This window comes from Pantherophis guttatus, chromosome 7, assembly GCF_059756535.1.
Source record: "Pantherophis guttatus breed Tessera chromosome 7, ASM5975653v1, whole genome shotgun sequence".
NCBI classification, from domain to species: domain Eukaryota; kingdom Metazoa; phylum Chordata; class Lepidosauria; order Squamata; family Colubridae; genus Pantherophis; species Pantherophis guttatus.
The window spans coordinates 17,429,209-17,451,898 of NC_142069.1; the positions used below are offsets into that span (position 1 = coordinate 17,429,209).

Consider the following 22,690-nt stretch of genomic DNA (forward strand, 5'->3'; position numbering starts at 1 on the left):
CTTGCCTGTTTTGTGTCCCTTCTGTTATACCTGGAATTTACAGAGTTCATTGGTAAACATCACTATCATGAGGCGCTACATAGACTTCAGCGGCCGTATGATTCAGATAAATATAATCAAAATCTGGGATCAGAGGAAGATTTTCAAAGCTTGGAGTTGCACTAATGGCCTACAGTTGCAAGGCTCAAAGTTTTCACTGGGTGCCTTCATTTGATCATGAGACTGCTGAAAAAAGGAAAAGCGCTGCCACATTTCTTATATATTTTGATTACATGCTTAAAGAGGCAAGTTACTTGTGCTTCTGTTTTAAAATTAAATTGGAAAAATAGCTTACCTGTTCAGCAGGTCAGTGATTATAGCTAACATTCTGAAAAAAGAAAAAGAGATTTGCAAGGTTCCTCGTTCTACTGCATTAACGCTGGTAGTCCTTTTTTTTTTTTTTTTTAATGCAAATTGAGCTTTAATTCACATGTTCCTGGCAGTGGCTATAAGGTAAGAAAACACAATGGTTTACAAGGAACAAAGAAAAAGAATACTAATTTTCAATATCACCACACAACACGTTAAAAGTACCAAGTTATAATTGGGATCTCCAGCTAACATTTTGACCTGATGCCGAGTATATTCCAGATAGGTGATTCGATGTTTAAAAAAGCATTCAGAAGATTTGAGTGAAGGAGGTTGAGTATTTACTCGTCCAATCTTTGTTAACTAGTTTTCATTTGTTAATAGAAATTAAGGTGAATCAAGATTTTATAATCTTTCTCTTTCACCAAAAAACATACGAATATAGATTTACAATTTTCCTTTACTTTTCCTTACTTTTCTTGTCCAACAGCCTTTTGACATTGAAAATCTTTCTCAATCTGTTTCAGAACTGGATTCTTATTATTTTTACATTGTTTATTTATCCGACCCATCCTCATCTTTGTGATTCTTTTTTTTAAAGTTTCTGTTAAAAATAGGACTCTGAACAGACCACCTTTCAGTGACCGAGGTAGGGCAAGAAATCAGCAACTGGCACTGTTCTCCAACAATGCTTAATGATGGTCATCTGTTGGGTTTCTTATTAGCTAATTGGGTTAGCCTGAATGTATTAGCATGGCTTATTCAGGTACTAATCATCATTAAGTTCTCATTTGATTTGTTAAGTCTAATGTATTTATGCACATAATACCCTAAGAAGAGTACTAATACAACCATGTCAGAAGCACCGAGTGCTTTCATGGTGAAAGGATTTGCCGTTGCCTGGGGGACACCCAGTTGGGGGCTCTTTTGTGTCCCCATGAAGTTGCCCACCGAAGTGGTGCCCATTAATCTACTGGTCACCTGCTTTCGAACTGCTGGGTCTGCAGGAGCTGGGGCATGTGATGGGGACTCCTCCCGCCCCGCAGCAGCAACGGGTCCTGAATGCAGGCCTGCTGATTGTCAGCCGAGCGTTCCAATCTCGTGAAGTTCCCCGCATTTAAATGAATACGTACTGCTACTACTGTGAGAACTGGAGAAATGTACTATATTCACATTTTGCAGACCACTTATGGTGTCTATGAAACGGAAAGGAAAAAAAAATTCTGCAAAATGCGAACACAGAATCGTAAATTCTTGTCCATCTGCTAATCCCTCCCCCTCAACCCCCAACTATCCTTTCTGCACCAGCCTGTCTGTCCCTTTCCCCCCCTCTTCTGAAATCAGCACAAGGGAATTGCTCTCCAGCAATTGTGTGATTCCCACGGACTATGGATTTACTGGCTTGGCCTTAGGTAGTCAGTTGTGTTGCATGTACTTTCTTTTCCTTTCTCTATAGCAGTCTGCTTTCTAGAATCGGTTGTAAAGCTGTACAAGAAACCCTTTGAGTGTATATCACACATGAATACTTTTAGGATTGTTGCATGATCCATACGCCCCATTAAAATTGATTCTGGGGTGAGAGATGATAAATCTTTTCTATGGCTACATCAAAAGAGTGGGGGAAATGTCACCATTTGGAAGTGATTCAAGAAAACAATGAGAATAACGAATTGAAAAGAGTCCTCCAAAGGGAGATGATATAAATTTGGTATATTAGTGTTGATAAAAGGATACGATATTACTATTGAACTTTGTGCATTGTTATGCGGTGGGAGAGGAGAAACCCCTTGCAATCTATTTGCTCTCATTCGAATTGCAAAAAGACAGTTTCTGCTTCAGTATTGGAAAAGGCCTTCTAGCAGAACAGGTCACCCATAGGGCCAGATCCCGAGGGCTCCCTTTGATTGGATATATTCAAGAAGAGGTTGCTTTTAAAAGGATTTGGAAAGAGTAATTTAGCTAACCTAGATGGATGCATACATTGGCAGTAGCAGTGGATTTAACCGCTGCCTCCTTCTGAAACTTCCTGCCGTCAAATCATCTACCTGGAGTTTCCTGCTTCCTGTTGAATAAAGAACGCCATAAAATACAGCTTAAGTTGTGATGACAAAACTAGTCGTTTTATATGGTAAAATGACAGATGGACCCAGGAAGGTAAAGGGGGGTTGTTACATGATATTCTATAATGACCAAACATACATTGATAGTCATTTCATAAAGCTTACATTAAAAAAAAAAATATAAATAGAATGGTATAGTCTGCATCTGGCATTTTTGGACCTAATGCTCAGATGTGGAAGAGGAAGCAATGGTTGTGCAGCTTAAAGGGCTGGTCGAGTAAATAAATGGCAAGTTGTGCAAAACGCACTCTTTACATCCCAAGGTGTCTACAGGAGCACTATTGTCAGGGTTCCCACGAATGCCCTAATTAAATCATGGAGTCTCGAGCCAAGCTTCAAAAGAAATCCAGTTATTAGGAGCGTCATGTCGGCACGTTCCCAAATTAAGCCAACTTTGACCTCATGTAATTTATGGCCCCAATCATGACCCTGTTTCCTCCCTCCCTCCCACCAGGGTATGTCATCAATAACATTCACCAACAGAGCAATTTAATGGGTTGTAGAGATCACTCCCCTCCAGCTGCTGTAGGTAATCCTGGGAGACAGCCTTGAGAAAGATATGTCTGGAATGTGCTCCTGTCTTTGGCTGCCGTGCTGCTTTGTCGGTTTCCCATCCCACTTGCCTATCGCAACTTGAGAGCAGGCCAGGGATGCTTTGCGGGTTGACAACTGTACTGATTAAGAAATAGGTGAAAGATGATGTGGGATAATGGCAAGACAACAAATTCCAGTTCTGTTGCTTACTGGGCTTTAGTGTGCCAAGATTGTTACGGTTTGTCTCTAACCAGGTCAGTAGAAATGGATGTAAGAATACTGATTCTATCTGGTTCTCTCACTGACAGACTAATCTATGCAGCAAGGAGTTTTGTAACTATATTTTTATATTTGATTTTTGTATTGCTAGCTATTTTAAACATTGGATGAGATAGTAGCCAAGGATTTAAAATGCAATTAATTTGCATATTTTGCACTTATATTTTAATTACAATAATATATCTTATTTTGCTCTTATGAACCAGCACATACCAAACCTCTATATCACATAAGCAACACTTATTTTTTTCTTTTTACCTGTGTTCAGTGTTTAAAAGTACACATTTCTAGTTTATCAGCAACCAAGAGATCGTTCCCATTGCAGGTTTCACGGCCATAATTGCACCTATGCACAAATAATCCTTACAATTCTCACAGTACTAATTATGTATAACCTTCATCAGGAAAAAAAAAGTTACAGAAATAGAATTTGGAAAATAGAAAAATTCAAATGTTTCGGTCTTCTCTGTAGAGCTAAAGTCAGAAGGTGGAGATGATGGACTAGTATATTAGCTGGTTGTGCTAGGAGGTAATTACTCTCAACATGCAGGCAGAATAAAGGTCCACAATAAAAGACTGAAAACACAAATATTACTCCCCATCTCTTTGGGCAAAGTATGCCATGATTTTTGTAAGTTGTACAGAATCCATGTTGGACAGAAAAATAATTCATGTTTTTGAAATACGAGAGCCGGTTTAGTGACATGCTTAAGGCATTAGGCTAGACAGTGGGAGTCCTTGAGGTCTCTTAAGCACAATGCCAGCTGGATATCCTTGGGCCAGTCAGCTTCTCTCGGCCCTAGGAAGGAGGCAATGGCAAATCACTTCTGAACAAACTGCCAAGAAAACTGCAGGACTTGTTTAGGCAGATTCCAAGAACTGAACATTATTGAACAGAAGAGGAAAAAATCAAAATCTTTAGCAGCATCTCGGCAATGTTAATTCTTGGACATAGTATTCTAAGGCATCCTTGTCTACTGAAACCAGATGGGTTATTGCTGTAGCTGAATTTAGGGAGTGAAACTACTGTAAGCTTATGGTGCACTATCTGACATCCACCCAAGTGAAACAACATTTATTCAACTTCTTATTAATTAGTTCAGAATTTGGAATCTCTGAGACGAGGAAGGTAAACTGTACAGATCATAGGTTATTGAATTGTGCCTAACAGAGTAATTGCTTGCCTGTCTTAAGCAATAGGTATATCTAGAAGAGCATAACAATGTAATGTAGAGTTGGTATCTAGCAGGTACCTGACATCCCCATAACAGCAATACAGCATGCAATGTTTTCATACAGAATTTTAGTTCTCGATCTTTAATTCTGGTGGGTTAGTTGGCAATGACACTTCTTAATTTTGCAAAATTAGAAGGGCTGGTTTAATAACTTATTGTTGAAACAGACTGTAGTTTCTTGTAGAACCTCATTGATGAAATGTGCTGGATATTGGCCTGGTTGATTTTTATTTAAAAAAAAAAAAGGTTGGACCAATTCACGGAACTCATGGAGCTCAAGGCCTTGATGGCAGTGTGACTGGCTCTAAGACCATGATGATACTGGTGGGCAGTGCTTATAATCTTATATTTAACATTCTCATCCAGTTTCATGTCTCACTTTCTGGCAGAACTGTTGCTAGCTGCATTTTTTCAACAGCCCAGATCTATCTGTAACCAGAGGGCAGTGCAGATGAAATAATGTACTAGCAACTTCTAAAAATGTTTCCTTCGTACTTTCTGAATTCCATCCAACTTTCATTGATTTCACTTATACAACTTTAACATGCTTTTTATTGTTAAGATGATTTTCCTCTAGTTTTTCTTGTTAAAGTCAATATTACTTCAAGAAAATGAAATAAGTTAAAAAGAGATCATGAAAGTCCTCAACTTATAACCCCGTTCATTAAGTGAGTGTTCAGTAATAGCGTGTTTCCCCGAAAATAAGACCCAACTGAAAAATAAGTGGTAGCATGATTTTTCAGGATGCTCGTAATTAAGCCCTACCCCCAAAATAAGCCCCAGTTAAGATTGTCAGCCAAGCGGACACATTTAGTACCATATATCCCCCAAATAAGACCTAACTGGAAAATAAGCCCTAATGTGTCTTTTGGAGCAAAAATGAATATAAGACCCGGTCTTATTTTCGGGGGGAAACGGGTAGTTCTGTTACATTTGCTAAAACAGATTTCCTGAAGGTTTTGGATACCACTAGGTATTTTTTTAAGAGATGAAAATATATGTAACCAATTCTCAGTCATTTAGATTAATCATTTAGAAAACCTCAACTGAAATACCAATTCTATAAAAGATACAGATTTTACAGAAAATATTCAGACACATAATCTATTTCCAATTATATGAATCTTACATTCATTTCTCAAACAGTAGGTATTCTGGAAACTTATGGTTAAAGTCTGAATATGTGAAGCCATTTTAATTTGTGATGAAGGAAGAAGATTTAACATAAAATATGATCATGAAATTCGGAGGGCCCAACCCTTATGCCTGACAGCATTGATTGAAAATAAAACGCCTATGTAATTTTGGAATTATGGCTTATTTTAAGACCACCATCAATGTGACTCCATATTCCAAAGGATAGTCATGAATTCATAAAAAGCCAGACAGTCTTTACATACAAATATTTGTCAATTTATACTCCATCTTCCTGTGTGTAAATACTAAAGACTGCTTAAAGATCGAGCTACAGGTAGTCCTTGACTTACAACAGTTCATTTAGTGACTTTCAAAGTTGCAAAGTACTGAAAAAAAATGACTCATGACCATTTTTCACAATTATGACCTTTGTAGTAGCCCGATGATCACATGATCAAAATTCAGACTCGTGGCAACTGACTCATATTTATGACAGTTGCAAGGTTCCAGGGACATACGATCCCCTTTTGTGACCTTCTGACAAGCAAAGTCAATGGGGAAGCCAGATTCACTTAACAATCATGCTCGTAACTTGACCACTGTGTCAACTCGCAAAGCATCCCTGGCCTGTTCTCAAGTTGCCATAGGCCAGGGGGGATGGGAAACTGGCAAAACTGCACAGCAGCCAAAAACAGATGCACATTCCACGCTTATCTCCCTCAAGGCTGTATCCCAGGGATACCTACAGCAGTCGAAGGGGAGTGACTTCTACAACCCGCGAAATTGCTCCGTTGGCGAATGTTATTGATGACACACCCTGGGGGCAGGGTGGAGGGGAAACAGGGTCATAATTGGAGCGTAAATTACGTAGGGTCAGAACTGGCTTCACCTGGGACCGTGCGGACATGAAGCTCCTAATAAATAACTGGATTTCTTTTGAAGCTTGGCTCAAGACTCATGATTTAATTAGGGCATCCGTGGGAACCCTGATACACTGCAGGGATTCACTTGACAATTGTGGCAAGAAAGGTCATAAAATGGGGCAAAACTCACTTAACACATGTTTCACTTATAATAGAAATGTTGGGCTCAATTGCCATAAATCGAGGACTATATGTACATGCCAACCTTGAGAATGAAGGTTAAATCTATTACAGGCTTTCTTAGAATGCCAGTAACAAATGGCTTGTCTCCTCTTGAATCTCTATTACCACATGGACATCCTTTGATTTCTCTTAGGTGACCCTGAGCTTTCTGTATTTGCTTTCACAATATGATTCCCCATTAAATATGTTATGATCGATACTTAATACATAAGTGGGTGCTTAGAAATCAGGGACATAAGAACGTTACTTCCAGGGCTGAAGAGGAGAAGAGAAATTAGGATGGATATTCCTGCAAAGGGTTTAAAAAAAAACAAACAACAACATTGCAGCCACAATGCAAGAGAGCAACTTTTCTATTAAGGAGCATCCGAAGTCCTGTGTAGTTTAGTGAACAGCCCTTTTGTGGAGGGTGGGGGGGGGGTGTTTGGAGGAAGGAATGTGGGTTGGGCAGAGTCTAGAATTACACCATTGCAGAATTGGTCCCCCCCCCTCAATGCTTTAAATAGCCAGCACCTTTTTTTTTTTATGATTGCTTTCACATTTCCCCCGTCAGCCAGATCCCTGAAGCTCATTTTTAAGGTAACAAAAGAATTCCATACTTTTTCCTTTTGTGGCATACATGTATGTAATCATGAAGTGACAGGTGTGTTTGTGTGGTGTTGCTGAACTATTTTCACTTGGTAAAGTAAGTGCATTTCTCTATGCTTCCTTCGGCTAAGTATTTCTCAACTTTTGCAGCTGTTTGAACTGTAGTATTTGTTTAAGATGTGGGCATAGGCATCTTGATTTTCTTCACAAAATACACAAAGATTGTTGGTCTGATAGAATAAATTAACTGAAAGGGTTTTGGTCCTGATGGAGGGGGGAAGGCTCAGCCAATGGCATGCTGTTTAATTTCCTTTTTAGATAGATACCTTTATTCTTAACCAGATTTCCAGAAGGGATAGATTAATGGATCTCCTTACCCATGATTTATTGCTTGATGAATCTGTCAAGGCATGGATGCAAACCAGACTTAGATGTACTTCTAAAGTTACCTGCATATAGAAAGGCAGACAATATGATGTAGGAAAATTTAAGATTTGGGGAGAACTTAATTAACATTTTCAACATATATATACTTAAGTCATGGAATATGGTTCCATAGTGGAGATCAACCTCTAAAAATTTCTGAAGAGATTACATGTAATGTTTAAATGATGTCCCCCAATCGGATACAACCTCCAAGCTGTACTGCGTGAAAACAGTACTGTTGCTGAAATACAATTTCCAATATCCCCATGAAGCCTTATCAATCAGCAATGCCAGATGGCAAAGATAGAAATTGAGGGTCTACTATAGAAGGTCACCAAGTTGGGAGCATTGTAGAACAGATTCCCGTCACTTCTACCTTCCTCTCTCTTTTGGTGAGTTTATAAGATGCTGGTTTTCATAAAAGATCAATGCATCTATCAGTGAAAATAGCTTCTGAGAACCTCAGAACTAACATTTTTTGGTAAAAGAGAAATTGATGAGAAAATTTCAAAAGAGATTAAAAAAATTAAGTGCATTAGTGTTATGTTACATTTCAAAAATAGCCTGAATGGAAGCTTGACACCAAGTTTCTCGTGAACTTGAGTTTCTAGGTCCATGCATCATGCTGTATCAAAATAAAGAAATTACATTGTCTTGGTGAAAAAGGAAAATCACCCATTGGTCAACTTGCTGATTTTTACTATTACTCTCTTCCTCTAAATGGGGCACATAACCATCTTGGAAGCTTCTACTTCACCTTAATGAACCACATAAAACCTTCTGAAGCCACCACTGGAAAGGCAGCAAATGGACATATATATTCTGCTCAATTGTGGCACATACGTGAAGGTTAGGTATGGAAAAAGTATGTACATGCAGCTCAATCCTGTTTGACTGTAAATATCCAATCCTATCCCTTCTGGGTCTTCAACCTTTGACAGCACAAGAATGTCATGCAAAATGAATATAATCTGAATTTGCATACATCAGTCTGAGTAGCGCCTACAATGGACTTCTGCCTGACTTGTATAGTTTATAAAACCAGGTACACAGTCCCATCTGCAGCTCCCATCACTTATTAGTTATACTGCTTAAAACCAATCAGTCTGAACCACCCCCCCACCAGATCTTATTAGGTACTTGGTGGTTTTCATTGGGCCGTCAGGACCTATAACATTCACAAATCACTGCCTTTCTGGCTTCTACAAAAATACACAATTTATTGTGTTCTTTCGTTCACTGTCTGCAAAAGACAATATCAGCGCATCAATATATAAAACAAGCATATTCGCTAGAATTTACCATCTAGATGCTAACTGACGTGACATATTAAAGCAATATAATTTCAAAACCCTCCTTTGAGGGTTTGAACAATCTCACTTCTTTCCCCATTAGGCTCTAAAACAAACACACACAGACACACACACACCAGTGGTGGGATTCAAATTTTTTTACTACCGGTTCTGTGGGCGTGGCTTGGTGGGCATGGCGTGGCTTGGTGGGCATGACTTAGTGAGCGTGGCAGGGGAAGGATACTGTAAAATCTGCATTCCCACCCCACTCCAGGGGAAGGTTACTGCAAAATCCCCATTTCCTCCCGATCAGCTGGGATTCAGGAGGCAGAGAATAGATGGGAGCAGGGCCAGTCAGAGGTGGTATTTACCGGGTCTCTGAATTACTCAAAATTTCCGCTACCGGTTCTCCAGAACTGGTCAGAACCTGCTGAATAGCACCTCTGACACATTCTCCACACACAAACCTCTAGCTAAGATTTCTAGAAAACTAACTCTTTGGTGCCATGCCGTGATCATCTGGAGTTTTGCAACTAACATAAGACAGCTTTTAATATATGTGCCAGTTGAATATTCAACCAGAAATAATAGTAGTGTGAAATGAAAATCTTGACCATGGTTTAGGACTATTATAAATGGCCTTTTAAAAAATAAGGTGATGAAGTAATATACGATGTACTATGTAAACAATGGGCTGTCACCAAAATCTTTTTGATAAACTGATTCTAATCAAGCTGACCCTAATCTCTACAGTTAAAAAAAAAAACATTAAAAGTGCAGTTGGAAGATGCAGCATTCTGGTCATAAAATCCATATGCTGAATGTGCATATCTGAATCAAAGAAACTTCATGCATTGAAGATAGGGTCTTTATTGGTCTGGGACTATAAATGAAATGAAAATGGTACACTCTTCTATAAATAGAATAGAATGACAGAGTTGGAAGGGAATTGGAGGTCTTCTAGTCCAACCCCCTGCTTAGGCAGGAAACCCTATACCATTTCAGACAAATGGTTATCCAATCTCTTCTTTAAAACGTCCAGTGTTGGAGCATTTACAACTTCTGCAGGCAAGTTGTCCCACTGATTAATTGTTCTAACTGTCAGGAAATTTCTCCTTAGTTTTATGTTGCTTCTCTCCTTGATTAGTTTCCACCCATTGCTTCTTGTATAATCAGGGATTCAGCTTTCCAGACAAATTAGGTAAATATATTTGTCCTTCTCAGATATCTATACTCAAAGAAAGCATACAAGTTGAACAAATAAATCTATACTCAAAGAAAGCAAACTTGGTGTATGTCTCATTTTAATTGGATGGAGGATTGGGATGGCATATTGTCTATAGATGGAATTATTTTAATTTTAAAGTAAAGCATCTTAAACAGGATAAAAATGGACTCTGCTTTGTGAATCAACACATAAGAACTCCTACGTAGTTCCTGTGATGGTCAGTTCATTTCACAGGCTCATACGTGTTGAAAAAGTAATGTTAACTTTCATTCATTTTAAATCTTTTCCCCAGCACACTTTCCAGCATACTGAAACAAACAAACAAAAAATACTATTGGTATACAGAAAGCAAAAACTATCAAAAATGCTATTAAAACATCATTGAAAAGCATTTGAAAACCAAAACTGGAAGGGTTTCCTGCTAAGACTGGGAAATGTAGGAATTGCCTAATGTTGAAAAAAACCCAAAAATGAATGCACAGAAACCATTGAAGAAGGCATTTGACTCATGGCTAGGGTGCCACCACTGAAAAGACCTCTCCTTATTTAACTCCTTTTAAAGCAGCTGGGCCTCCATAGAGGTCCTTAATATAAACAAAAGCTAATATGGATTGTTGTTGTTAATTGCGAAGTTGTGTCCGACCCATCGTGACCCCATGGACAACGTTCCTCCAGGCCTTCCTGTCCTCTACCATCCTCTGGAGTCCATTTAAACTCACGCTGACTGCTTCAGTGACTCCATCCAGCCACCTCATTTTCTGTTGTCCCCTTTTTCTTTTGCCTTCAATCTGCTCACTTTTGCCTTCAATCTGCTCATTGGAGAAGAGCATTAGGCTCTTCTCCAGTGAGTCCTTCCTTCTCATTAGGTGGCCAAAGAATTTGAGTTTCATCTTCTAATATGGATAATCGGGCTGAAAGGTTTAACCTTAAATCATATTATAACAAACATTAGGGTAAACTCAAGTGAGGGCATTTGATGACTACAAAATGAATCTGAGAAAGCAAGGTAGGTCCAATATTAGTGACACATTATGGTCCAACAATGCATTTGAACTTATCAATTTTGGGTTGACTTTAAACTAAAGTCAACAGAGTTTGCAGTGTTTTCACTGGATTGTTGGTTCAAGTGAAATAAATTAAGAGAATAAATAAAATACCAGTGGTGTACAAAATATCAGGACACGTTGGCTGAAAAGATGCGCTGTGAGGAACCAGAACATTTTGAAAGAAGTCTCTTAAAAATTAAGCTGTCAGTGTTCTTTGAATCCAAAGTAAACACCTCCTACCTCAGTGAAGACTCTGGGTACATCTTGTGCACAAGGAACATCAACATTTCCAGCTGTTGTCAGCAAGTCAACTGGGCTGTGAACTCTTGAGCAAATCCCTGAGCTTGTTTCTCACTTTTTCTTCCAGCTTGAATTTGATTGTTGTAAGCATAACAGCGGGAGGGCAAACAACAGCACTGGTCTTTTGAAGGTGGAATGGATTACAGAGTCCCTGGGGCAGTGATCAATGGAGAAATACACGCACAACTCACTGGAGAAACAAAGAAAAAAGAAGCAGGGAATGAGACTCTAGATCGGGATCACTGGAACAACAAGCTGGAATACGTGCTGTCTGTGGCAGGAGAAATCATTGGTTTGGGGAACGTTTGGCGGTTCCCTTATCTCTGTTACAAAAATGGTGGTGGTAAGTTCAACTTTTGTTCTATTTACATTGGCGTGTGATGAATTTCTTGACTATGTGCCTCTTAGTGATTCAAACGCAGAAGACGCAGTTCAGCAAAACTTTTATTAGGACCAGTCAAAATGATGCATAAGAGTATGAAGGATTTTGAATTCTCTTGACCGCTTCACTGAGCAAATACTTACAAAAAGCAGGGAAAGAGCGAGAAGGAAGCAAATCCCAACATTAGGTGAGATGATGTAGCCATGATGTCTGCTTCAAACGGAGGTCTTCAGCTCTTAAAAGGTAAAGGTTCCCCTTGCACACATGTGTTAGTCGTTCCTGACTCTAGGAGGCGGTGTTCATCTCCGTTTCAAAGCCAAAGAGCCAGCGCTGTCCAAAGATGTCTCTGTGGTCATGTGGCTGGCATGACTAAACGTCAAAGGCACACGGAATGCTGCTACCTTCCCACCAAAGGTGGTCCCTATTTTTCTACTTGTATTTTTTACGTGCTTTCAAACTGCTAAGTTGGCAGAAGCTGGGATAAGTAACAGGAGCTCACCCTCTTACGCGGCACTAGGGATTCAAACCGCGGAACTGCCAACCTTTTGATCGACAAGCTCAGTGTCTTAGCCACTGAGCCACCACGTCCCTTCTCTTCAGCTCTTACATTCTAATTTATACTCTGCAGTCCCATCTAAATGCAGAGTAACGATAAATGCTAGCAATATCAAACACGCCAACAATTAATGTTAAAACCTTTCCTGCTCATCAGGTAAATTGGGATGAAAAAGAGGAACTTATATAACCCTACTCAGTTTCCTATCCAAATCCAGTGCCCCATTTATTATTCATTTTTTTGCTGGGCATAAGGTTCCTTTCTTTAATTCCTGGAACAACAGCTGAAGTACACTTTAACTAGTCAACATTTACCCTGGGAGCTTCCATGGAGTAAAACCTGATCTTTGGTACCACTTGGTGTCTTAACCACTGCAATCTACTTCTCCTTTCCAAATCTAGGGCCATTCTACCTATGCAGTTCTGTGGCAATGCTTGCTGAAAATTTTGGGAGTTAAAATCCACGTGTTTGGAGATACCAAAGTTGGAGAAGTGTCTCTGTTCCTTCAAAATTAATCTGTAAATATAATTTGCTAATGAAAAATATGACTACATTGTACCTTCTTCATAGATTGGTTGCAATTCTATCGAGAATCCCAAAACGATCAGCAGTTTACAGAAATAAAAGACAAAGGAAAATATAATGTTCATAGTAAACAATACTATAAGAACAATTATGTAGTCATAAAACATAATTGCAATCATCCCATCTAAGCATCACCCATCAGCATAAATATAACACACCACCTTTCTTTTCAGAGCACACCCGGTGTCTTCTTTCATTTATCCTCATAACCTAATCTCTCTAAGGTAGATTGGATTAAGTAACAGTAACTGAGACAAATTCATTCGTGCTGATTAGTGAATTGAATCAGGATTTTCCCATTGACAACATGTACACCACAGGGGCTCTATCTCAGAATTGATGCACACGTAACTTGGGAAGTCTTCCAACTTCGTACACATAAGCAACAAACCTTAACACAACTGTCCCAAAGGTGGTTTTTCCAAAAGGCAACTGGACTTACTTTTTTTTTCCCTTTGAAAACATTTCGCTTCTCATCTAAGAAGCTTCTTCAGAACTGAACTGAAAAAGCTTCTTAGGTAAGAAGAGAAACTTTTTTAAAAAAATTTGATTTATATGCCGCCCTTCTCCGGAGACTCAGGGCGGCTTACAATGCGTTAAGCAATAGCCTTCATACTTTTGTATATTTATACAAAGTCAGCTTATTGCCCCCACAATCTGGGTCCTCATTTTACCTACCTTTGAAAGGATGGAAGGCTAAGTCAACCTTTTCAAAGAAAAAAAAAAGACAAGAAAATCCAGTTGGCTTTTGGAAAAAACACCTTTGGGAAATCCATGACCTGGATAATTGAGAATCTGCATAGACACTTAACACAACTATATAGACCTCTGCTTCAACCCCAGAGCACAGGAAGGAAACATTTTCTTTCAGATTAAGAAAATTATATTGCGATAAAAAAATTAACTTCCTCCATGGGTACTGTAACTGGAATTATCTTTCAGCCACTCCTGTGTTTCATATTTATTTCTTGATTTAGTTACCACAGAGTTATATAGTTGTAGAGTTCCAACAACACCCAATGCCATAGAGACCCATCCACAGAGGGTGGACAGCACTAAGACACCATTCAAATTTCCCATAATGCCCACAGAGATGTTGTGTTGGGCATTGCAGGAAATCTAACAATGCAGTTTGTGCTACTGATAAAGGAGAATATTTGTGGCTCAGGATTGAATTGCAGGGTGGGTCCTTGGTTGTCCCGGAGCTTGGTGGTTTTCTATTTTGTAAGGCCTGTCAGGTAAATCCCAAGCAGGGGCTCTTCAATTTAGAAAGGCATTTCTTTAGATCAGGAGTGACAAACATGTGGCTCGCAGGCCGGATGCATCATGTACTGGCCCCGCCCCTGCCCAGTTTAGCAAAGGGGAGGGGAAAGTCCCAATACATCATGTGACACTGCTGTGATGATGCAAGTTTGACAGCCCTACTTTAGATCCTGTCTCAACTGGTCAGATATTTGTGCACATATCTTGTTCTTGCTGTTTATATAAAGCACCACAGAGCAAACAAAGAATACAGTCACCATGTACTTTACTGCTCAACTATATAACTGTAACAGGAAACAGGAAACTCTCCTCAGAACAAACAGAACCATAGATTATAACTATACATGCAAACTAAACACTGCCATCTACTGGCTGAATGATTCTGTAGTTACTGCAATACAAAATATATTCTAACACAGTGGTTCTCAACCTGTGGGTCGGGACCCCTTTGGGGGTCGAACAACCCTTTCACAGGGGTCGCCTAAGACCATCAGAAAACACATATTTTCAATGGTTTCAGGAATAATTTTATGGTTGGGGGTCACCACAACATGAGGAACTGTATTAAAAGGTCGCGGCATTAGGAAGGTTGAGAACCACTGTTCTAACATGTATTCCAACACTTGGTTTTTCTCCAAATTCCTTTCTGAATATAAGCATGTGTTTTTACACCTATTCCTAAAGCCTGCAGACTATTATATCAAAAGCAGCCATTCTATCCAATTTCACATAAACAACCTGGAAATGTTTCACAGGAGTTTTAATACACAATACTATTTTTTTTTGCTGGGAATTCATGCCTGCTTACCCCCCCCCCCCACTTCTTATGTATTAGCAGCTTTGGAACAAAACACAGAAGGGGTTGAGAAATGAATAAGATCCCCTCCCTTCCCATCATAGTTGATGGAGATTAGGCTGGCTGCCATTTTGTTTCCAAGGAATAATTTCTTAATTAGGATCAGGGGATAGTGTTCATTTTTTAAAAAGTTAATAAAGAATGTGGTTGTTCTTTTGACGGATATGCACTGCAAATACAAAGAAACTTGCATTTGAGCTTTTAGAATTGTTAGATAATTTATCACTCTCCAGCTTTACTGTTTTATTCTAATCAAGGGTATTCATTTTAATTTTATTTTAATCGGGGAAGGGGTTGCAGAATGTGATCAAAATAAGAGCCTCAACAATGTGATTGAGGCTTGTCACAATATATATAAAAACTAGTGCGCCTTTGTTTGATTGTGACCATCATCTGGATGATTTGACTATATTTGTGGACATCCCTGATTTTAATGTTGTACTTTAATATTAATGTTATATGGTAGAAACATTCAGGTTAAGTGATTCATGAGCAGTACAATTAGAATCAGTGATGGCTAACTTAAAACCTATTAAATTTAATGACATTAATTCCAAATGCTATCCATTAATTTTAGAAATCTGATGGTAGTAAATTAACACAGTATACTAGATTTTTTTTTTAGCAATAGCACTTAGACTTATATACCGCTACATAATGCTTTACAGCATTCTCTAAGCGGTTTACAGAGTCAGCCTATTGCCCCCAACAATCTGGGTCCTCATTGTACCGACCTCAGAATGATGGAAGGCTGAGTCAACCTTGAGTCAGTCGGGATCAAGCTTCTTGCAGCAAGCAGAGTCAGCCTGCAATACTGCGTTCTAACCATTGTGCCAGCATGGCTCATTTTAAAAAAATGGTAGTATATTTCAGTAAAATATTGACACAAATAATACATTACATAACTTGCCTTGTTTCGAAGCTCCTTTGGTTTACAAAATTAATCCAGATCAGCCTCCCACCCCCTTAACTATGCTGTCAAAGAAAGTGTTTGTAAGCATATTTTCTTACAAATGGATTTGACCGGAGTCTTCTTATCTACATTACATATAGCTTCCTTTCCTATTTCTAACGATGAACTAGACATTTTAAATATTTCATCATCTGTCTGTCCTTTAAATTCTGGACACTAAGCAGATATCTTCAACGTATGATTATGGGGAGCTAGCACGAAAAAAATGATTGCATATAGGAAAATTTGGCCAACGGACAGCCTTAACAATCAAATCAATGAAGCCATAGAAAAATATTTCTTCCTTCTTGTATAAATAACAGGCTTTTATAGATTATTTATATCTAATATCTAAGTGTTGAAGAGGTTGTCAAAAAAGGGGCATAATGTCCCAGAGCTAAGTTTATTGTATTTATTTACAAGATCAAATCATGAGCTTAAAAATAAGGTACTCATTATTTACTTAATCTTAACAGCCAAATTAAAAATTATGCAACGTTGGAAAATGCTAGAATACATAACAACCAAGTTGTGAATTAATAAGGCCTTTTCAACTGCTACTTTAGAAAAGAAATACAAATTAATGAAACGTCAACAACAGGCGCTACAGTTTTATCAATCCTGGATGAATATTATGGTTTATATCAATAGCAATAGGTTATAATGGAGCCAGTTGGGTCTAGTGGTTAAGGCACCAGGCTAGAAACTGGGAGACTGTGATTTCTAGTTGTGCCTTAGCCATGAAAGCCAGCAATCCATTTCAAAGGGTTGTTATTGTGGGGCAAATAGGAGAAGGAAGGTGTGGATATCTGCCTTCACTGCCTCGAGTTATTTGTAAAAATAATAAAGGCAGGATACAAATAAATAAAATATAAAAAAAACAAATAACGGGAAGAGAAGGAAACATCCGTTGATTGGCTGCATTCACACATACATCAGCCTGCCTAATATTTTAATCAGTGGTGGGATTCAAATAATTTAACAACGGGTTAGCCCAGGTCAGGTTGGCTATCGTGGGAGGCATGGTTCATCCCCATCCTCCAGCTCGGCCGCACATGCAGGATGAGCAGAGATGGGTTTCAGCATGTTCTGACCAGTTCTGGAGAACCAGTTCTGGAGATTTTGAGTAGTTCAGAGAACTGGTAAATACCATCTTTGACTGGCCCCGCCCCTATCTATTCTCTGCCTCCCAAGTCCCAGCTGATCTGGAGGAAAAGGGGATTTTACAGTATCCTTCCCCTGGAGTGGGGCGGGAATGGAGATTTTACAGTATCCTTCCCCTGCCACGCCCACCAAGCCATGCCATGCCCACCAAGCCACACCCACAGAACCAGTAGTAAAAAATTTTGAAACCCACCACTGAGGACGAGCCTACTGCGACAGCCAACCTGATCCTGGGTGAACCGGTTGTTAAATTACCTCCCCCCCCCACCATCAAAGTGGATCCTGGGCACTGCGCTGCAATGGAGAAATGGGCAACGGAGCGGCCAGCACAAGGGAAGAAGGAGGGGAAAGTGGCTTTCTGTTCCCCTCGAGCCAGCCGCTCCATTGCCTGTATCTCCATTGCAGCACAGTGCAGCGCAGCACCCAGGATCTACTTTGATAGCGGAGGGTGGTAATTTAACAACCAGTTTACCCAAATTGGTGAGAACCGGCTGAGTCCCACCATTGATTTGAATGGAATGAGGCCTGTAACAAATTGCAATTGGCCCAACATTGTTTATCCAATCCAATCAACCTATCTTATCTTCTGACTTCTAGATGTGTTGAGACTTCCAGATGTGTCAACTCTCACAGTGAATACATCTAAAAGGTACCAGATTTGGAAAGGAGAGTTCTGATGGTGTCTATTGGCACCAAAAGGAAAAACATTGATCCCAGCTAACCGGTGTAGTTCATCCACCTGTCTAGCAAAAGATGCTGGAAGAATAGTATTAATTTTTGAACAACTACTATTTATTTTGGGAGTTTGCAACTTGGGAAACAGCGTTTTCTCTCCTAATAAAATGCTTCTTCTGGGGAAATTTGACATGAGCATGTCTTCTTTCCCTCAACACCCTGGACTAAATATCAACACTTTTTTTTTTTTTTTTTTTGAGAAAGAGCCTGTCTGGGGTTCTATTTGTGACATAAAAGAATGAAGCCAAGGAAATGTTTTCAGTCCTGAAAGGTGAAATTATTTGCAGCTTAGAGGCAGAGACGTTCATCTCCACCAGCTCTATTGATGTAACAGTTGAAGCAACTGTTTTGAGTGGGATTTTCAATCAGAAGAATAATGAACCATTTTGTTTTCTACAGTTAAGAAATCTGCTACAGTTTTGAAACAAATGCATGTTTAAACTCCTTCTCGGATGTGTGTGTGTGTGTGTGTGTGTGTGTGTGTGTGTGTGTGTGTGTGTATGTTTTCTCAGGTTTTCGCGGGTGTTTGTATGTAGGTCTTTGGTTATTCGGGTCTTCTCCCACGTAAAATTGGAAGTGTCTTGGCGACGTTTCGACGAAGTCTCATTCATCATCTTCAGGCTGGTGTTCTCGGCTTCGTGCTCCTGGAAGCACGAAGCCGAGAACACCAGCCTGAAGATGACGAATGAGACTTCGTCGAAACGTCGCCAAGACACTTCCAATTTTACGTGGGAGAAGACCCGAATAACCAAAGACCCATATATATATATATATATATATATTTATATATATATATGTAGTGTTAGCAAGGGTAGAAATCTGCTGCAGTACAGGAATCATTCCACAACCTGAGAGGGAGAGGGAGAGAGAGGGAGAGGGAGAGAGAGAAGGAGAGGGGGAGAGAGAGGGAGGGAGAGGGAGAGGGAGAGAGGGGAAAGAGAGAGAAAGAGAGGGAGAGGGAGAGGGGGAGAGAAGGAGAGAGGGAGAGAGAGAGAGAGAGAGAGAGAGAGAGTTTTTGGGGGATGGTTTAGAATTCTGGGAATGACTAAGGAATTGTTTTCTCTGTTTTGTTTTTTCACAAGTCTGCCTTTAATCTGACTTTCTGGAAACTTGAGGGAACAAGAGGACTGTACAGATGGAGTTTTCATAGAGGAGATTTTGATCTCTGGCCTGAATTTGCTTGGATTTGCTTCACAGACTTACCTAAACCGCTTTCCCATCCTAACAGCATGAAGCGGATTAGCTAGTTTCACACGGCCCTCTGTTTTTGTTTTTTTTGTTTGCCCTTTCTCTCATGCTTTCAGGTGGAATTTAAAAAGTGGGTTCTTTTTTTTTTAGTTTTGTTTCTATAAACCTGGAATGTTCCTAACTTTGGGTTTGCTTCCCCCACAGCTTCTTTGAAGGAACTGGGGTTAGAACTGAGCTGAACTGTTTCTCTTTTTAATAAATGTGCACCAATCTCCTAACACTTTCTCATAGACTTCATGCCGAGATTCAGAACCAGAGAATCCAGTGGCACCATCTGCAGTGGAAGAAGGAGAGAGAGAAATATAGCTTTTTATATTTTTTTTTACAGTGGGCTATTGAAAACAAAAGTGGAGATAGAGACGGAAGAAAGTAAAGAAAGTGAAGAGAAAGACAGTGACAGTGCAATTTGAAGGTAGCTGTCATTTTGAAAGCAGAGAACAAGGAAGTTGTGGAGTGTGCAGAGAGACTGAAATCAGGTCCAATTTAAAGTTCAAATAGAATTTTTAGATAACTATAATTTTCTCTTCTTTTCCTACTTATTGTTTATAAATATTATATTTGTCATTGGTACACTATTAACTACTGCCGCATATCTACAATAGATCCAAGCTTTTAAGGCTCTGTGAAAGGCGTGAAGGACAATCGAATCTCTGGTGACATGATGATCTAAAGGGTGGACACCCTGATTTTATGATCACGTTATCTTTACTTTCATTTATTTCCCTACCAGAGTGGCTTTTACACAAAAGTTGTAAAGCAAGAGCAGGGGGCACAGGTGCCTAGCAATTAAGATGCTAGGCTTCTTGACTGGAAGATTGGCTGTTTGAGACCCAAGTACCTGGGTGAGACTGGATGAGCTCCTGTACTTGCCCCAGCTCCTGCCCACCTAGCAGTTTGAAAGTATGCAAATGCGAGTAGATAAATAGGTACTACTTTGATGGGAAGGGAGCAGCGTTCCGTGTCCCTCAGCGTTCCGTGTCCCTCAGCATATAGTCATGTTGGCCACTGAGGCATTTTTAGGCATCACTGGCTCCCTTGGCTAGGAAACAGAGATAAACACCACCTCTTAGAGTTGGAAACAACTGGAGAGGGGAAACCCCCCCTTTTTTTGTGAAGCAAGAACACTAAAAAAATAAAACGAATCATATCTAAGACGTTCCTATTCCAGCAAGCCGGCCTGACCTAAACTTCTCCTCTTTTAAATGGGAATTTTAAATTTGGTTTTAAATTATTGGGGTTTTAAATGTGGTTCAGCCAAATTTATTTAACTTGTTTTATTTCTATTTTAAATTTTGTATTTATATGTTTTATTTCATGGCTGTTCACCGCCCTGAGTCCTTCGGGAGTAGGGCGGTATACCAATTTAATAAAATGAAAATGAAAAATGAAAAAATATCTTTCTGAGATTCCTTGAAGTCTCTCAGGCCAGCATTCATATTTGCTATTGATGGCCAAGATATAAAATGCTTCATTAAGACTACAGTTTTCATACCGTTCATAAAGAGGGATTATATTTTGCTTATGGATTGGGTTAGTCATCTTTTTGTGAAAGTGAGGTATGATGCAGTCACTGCTTTGGAGATCGATTCACTAGAGCTTCAAATACAGTTTCCCTTTGTAGCAGGAATAAAATAGAGTCAAAATATTCTAAACTCTACCTTAGAGTTAGCCTCTGGGGACTGCTCTAAGCATTACTACATTCGCAAAGCATTTTGAACACACCAGAGTGCTCTCAGGTGCTACTATTAGCAGAAGCAGTGTAATTCAGCACAATTGTTTTGTATTACTGCACAAGTCATCATCTCTCATGCAACTTCTCCCACTATTATATAGAACTTATTGCTATCATAACACTCCTCCCCGCAAAGGTTACTATCCAATATTTAATTAGATGGAAGGAAGCCATACAAAGCTCAGTGGGATTTCAGTAAGGCTTATTACTTTATGGCAACATTGCAACTTACAGAAAAGGGCTTCTCAACCTTAGCAACTTTAAGATGTTTTAAGAAGCCATGCTGGTTGAGGAATCCTGGGAGTTGAAGTCCACACATCTTAAAGTTGCTAAAGGTTGAGAAACACTGTTGTAGAACGTCTCTTTAATGTCTGGCCATCTCTCTCTCTTTTTTTGAATCTGTAGGTGCCTTCTTCATTCCCTACCTCATCTTCCTTTTCACCTGTGGAATTCCAGTGTTTTTCCTGGAGACAGCCCTGGGACAATATACCAGTCAGGGAGGGGTCACTTCCTGGCGGAGGCTATGCCCTCTTTTTGAAGGTATGTCAAATTTTATTGTCAAGCACCAGAAGAATCAGAAGATCCAGGAAGTTCAAATGGGTATAAAGAACTATTGCAAGCTTAAGTTCTCTACAAGAAACTGAACTATTAATGGCCAAAGCAAATTGGCGGTAGATAACAGTCAAAGGAATTCAAGGTGGGCTGGACTACTATCTCTTGTGGGTATGAAGGAACTCATGACAGATGACGCGTTTGACCCCTCCTTCAGGCTCAGCCTATTAAGTGCATCGGCCCCTGTTACATGGTACCTTGGCACAAAGTGGTAAGGGGGACAAGTGGTTGGCCATGTTGTAGTGCAAAATTCAAACCTTTTGTATGCATTGAGAAAGTCTGCATTATGACATCATTTTGTCATAATCATGGCTACTTGAATGTTTGTTTGCCTAAGCTGTGCTGCAAACCTATCGTAGTTTGTAATTCAGGGTTAATGGTCTATCATATAGTGTGATCTTAGCCAAACTGAACTTATTAAATAAATCAGGGTTAAGTACAATATGTGAACTCTGTGAGTATATTCTGGGAGGCTTCTAATATCAGATGTGTGTCTAATATTAGAACAGTATATAGACTTGATCAGATAGGGGTTTGTTTTTTTATTCACTCGACTGCAGGACATTGATAACAGGGTGTGGTAGGCGCAAACAACCAGACCCACACACATAGAGTTCAAACTACTTTATTGCTTTATGCCTATTTCACAGGAATCTTCTCAGGCCGGCAGCTTTTACCTGGGAAAGACTAGATAAGGCTAGGAGGAGGGGTCAGAATTTGCCCTCTTGTGTTTAACTAGCAAGGCCAGACTAATTCCCTGATTGAGTTCTCCTCATGACTGGGGTGGTTGGACTCCAATAGAATGGTATACAGCAGTGACCCCCAACCTTTTGGGCACCAGGGATCGGTTCCTTCAAGAAAGGTTTTTCTACGGATTGGCGCATACCGTGGATGGGGCTTTACTTGTTTGCACAGCGCAGTTGCTGGCATGCCATAGACTTGTGCCAGTCCATGGACCGGGGTTTG

The 22,690-nt window shown here is 39.6% G+C and overlaps 1 protein-coding gene across 2 annotated transcripts in view; it reads left to right on the forward strand.

Annotated features, from left to right (window-relative positions):
• Positions 1-7,267: 7,267 nt before the first annotated feature.
• LOC117655397 (sodium- and chloride-dependent GABA transporter 2) overlaps positions 7,268-22,690 on the forward strand; it is an 86,192-nt gene continuing 70,769 nt past the window's right edge. Inside the window, exons 1-3 of one of the 2 annotated variants that reach the window (XM_034402813.2) lie at positions 7,268-7,338; positions 11,707-11,982; positions 21,518-21,652. In XM_034402813.2, coding sequence (XP_034258704.1) covers positions 11,775-11,982; positions 21,518-21,652 — 343 coding nt within the window. In that variant the 5' untranslated portion in view covers positions 7,268-7,338; positions 11,707-11,774. The remainder of the gene's footprint in view (positions 7,339-11,706; positions 11,983-21,517; positions 21,653-22,690) is intronic. The other variant, XM_034402814.2, reaches the window with a different exon arrangement.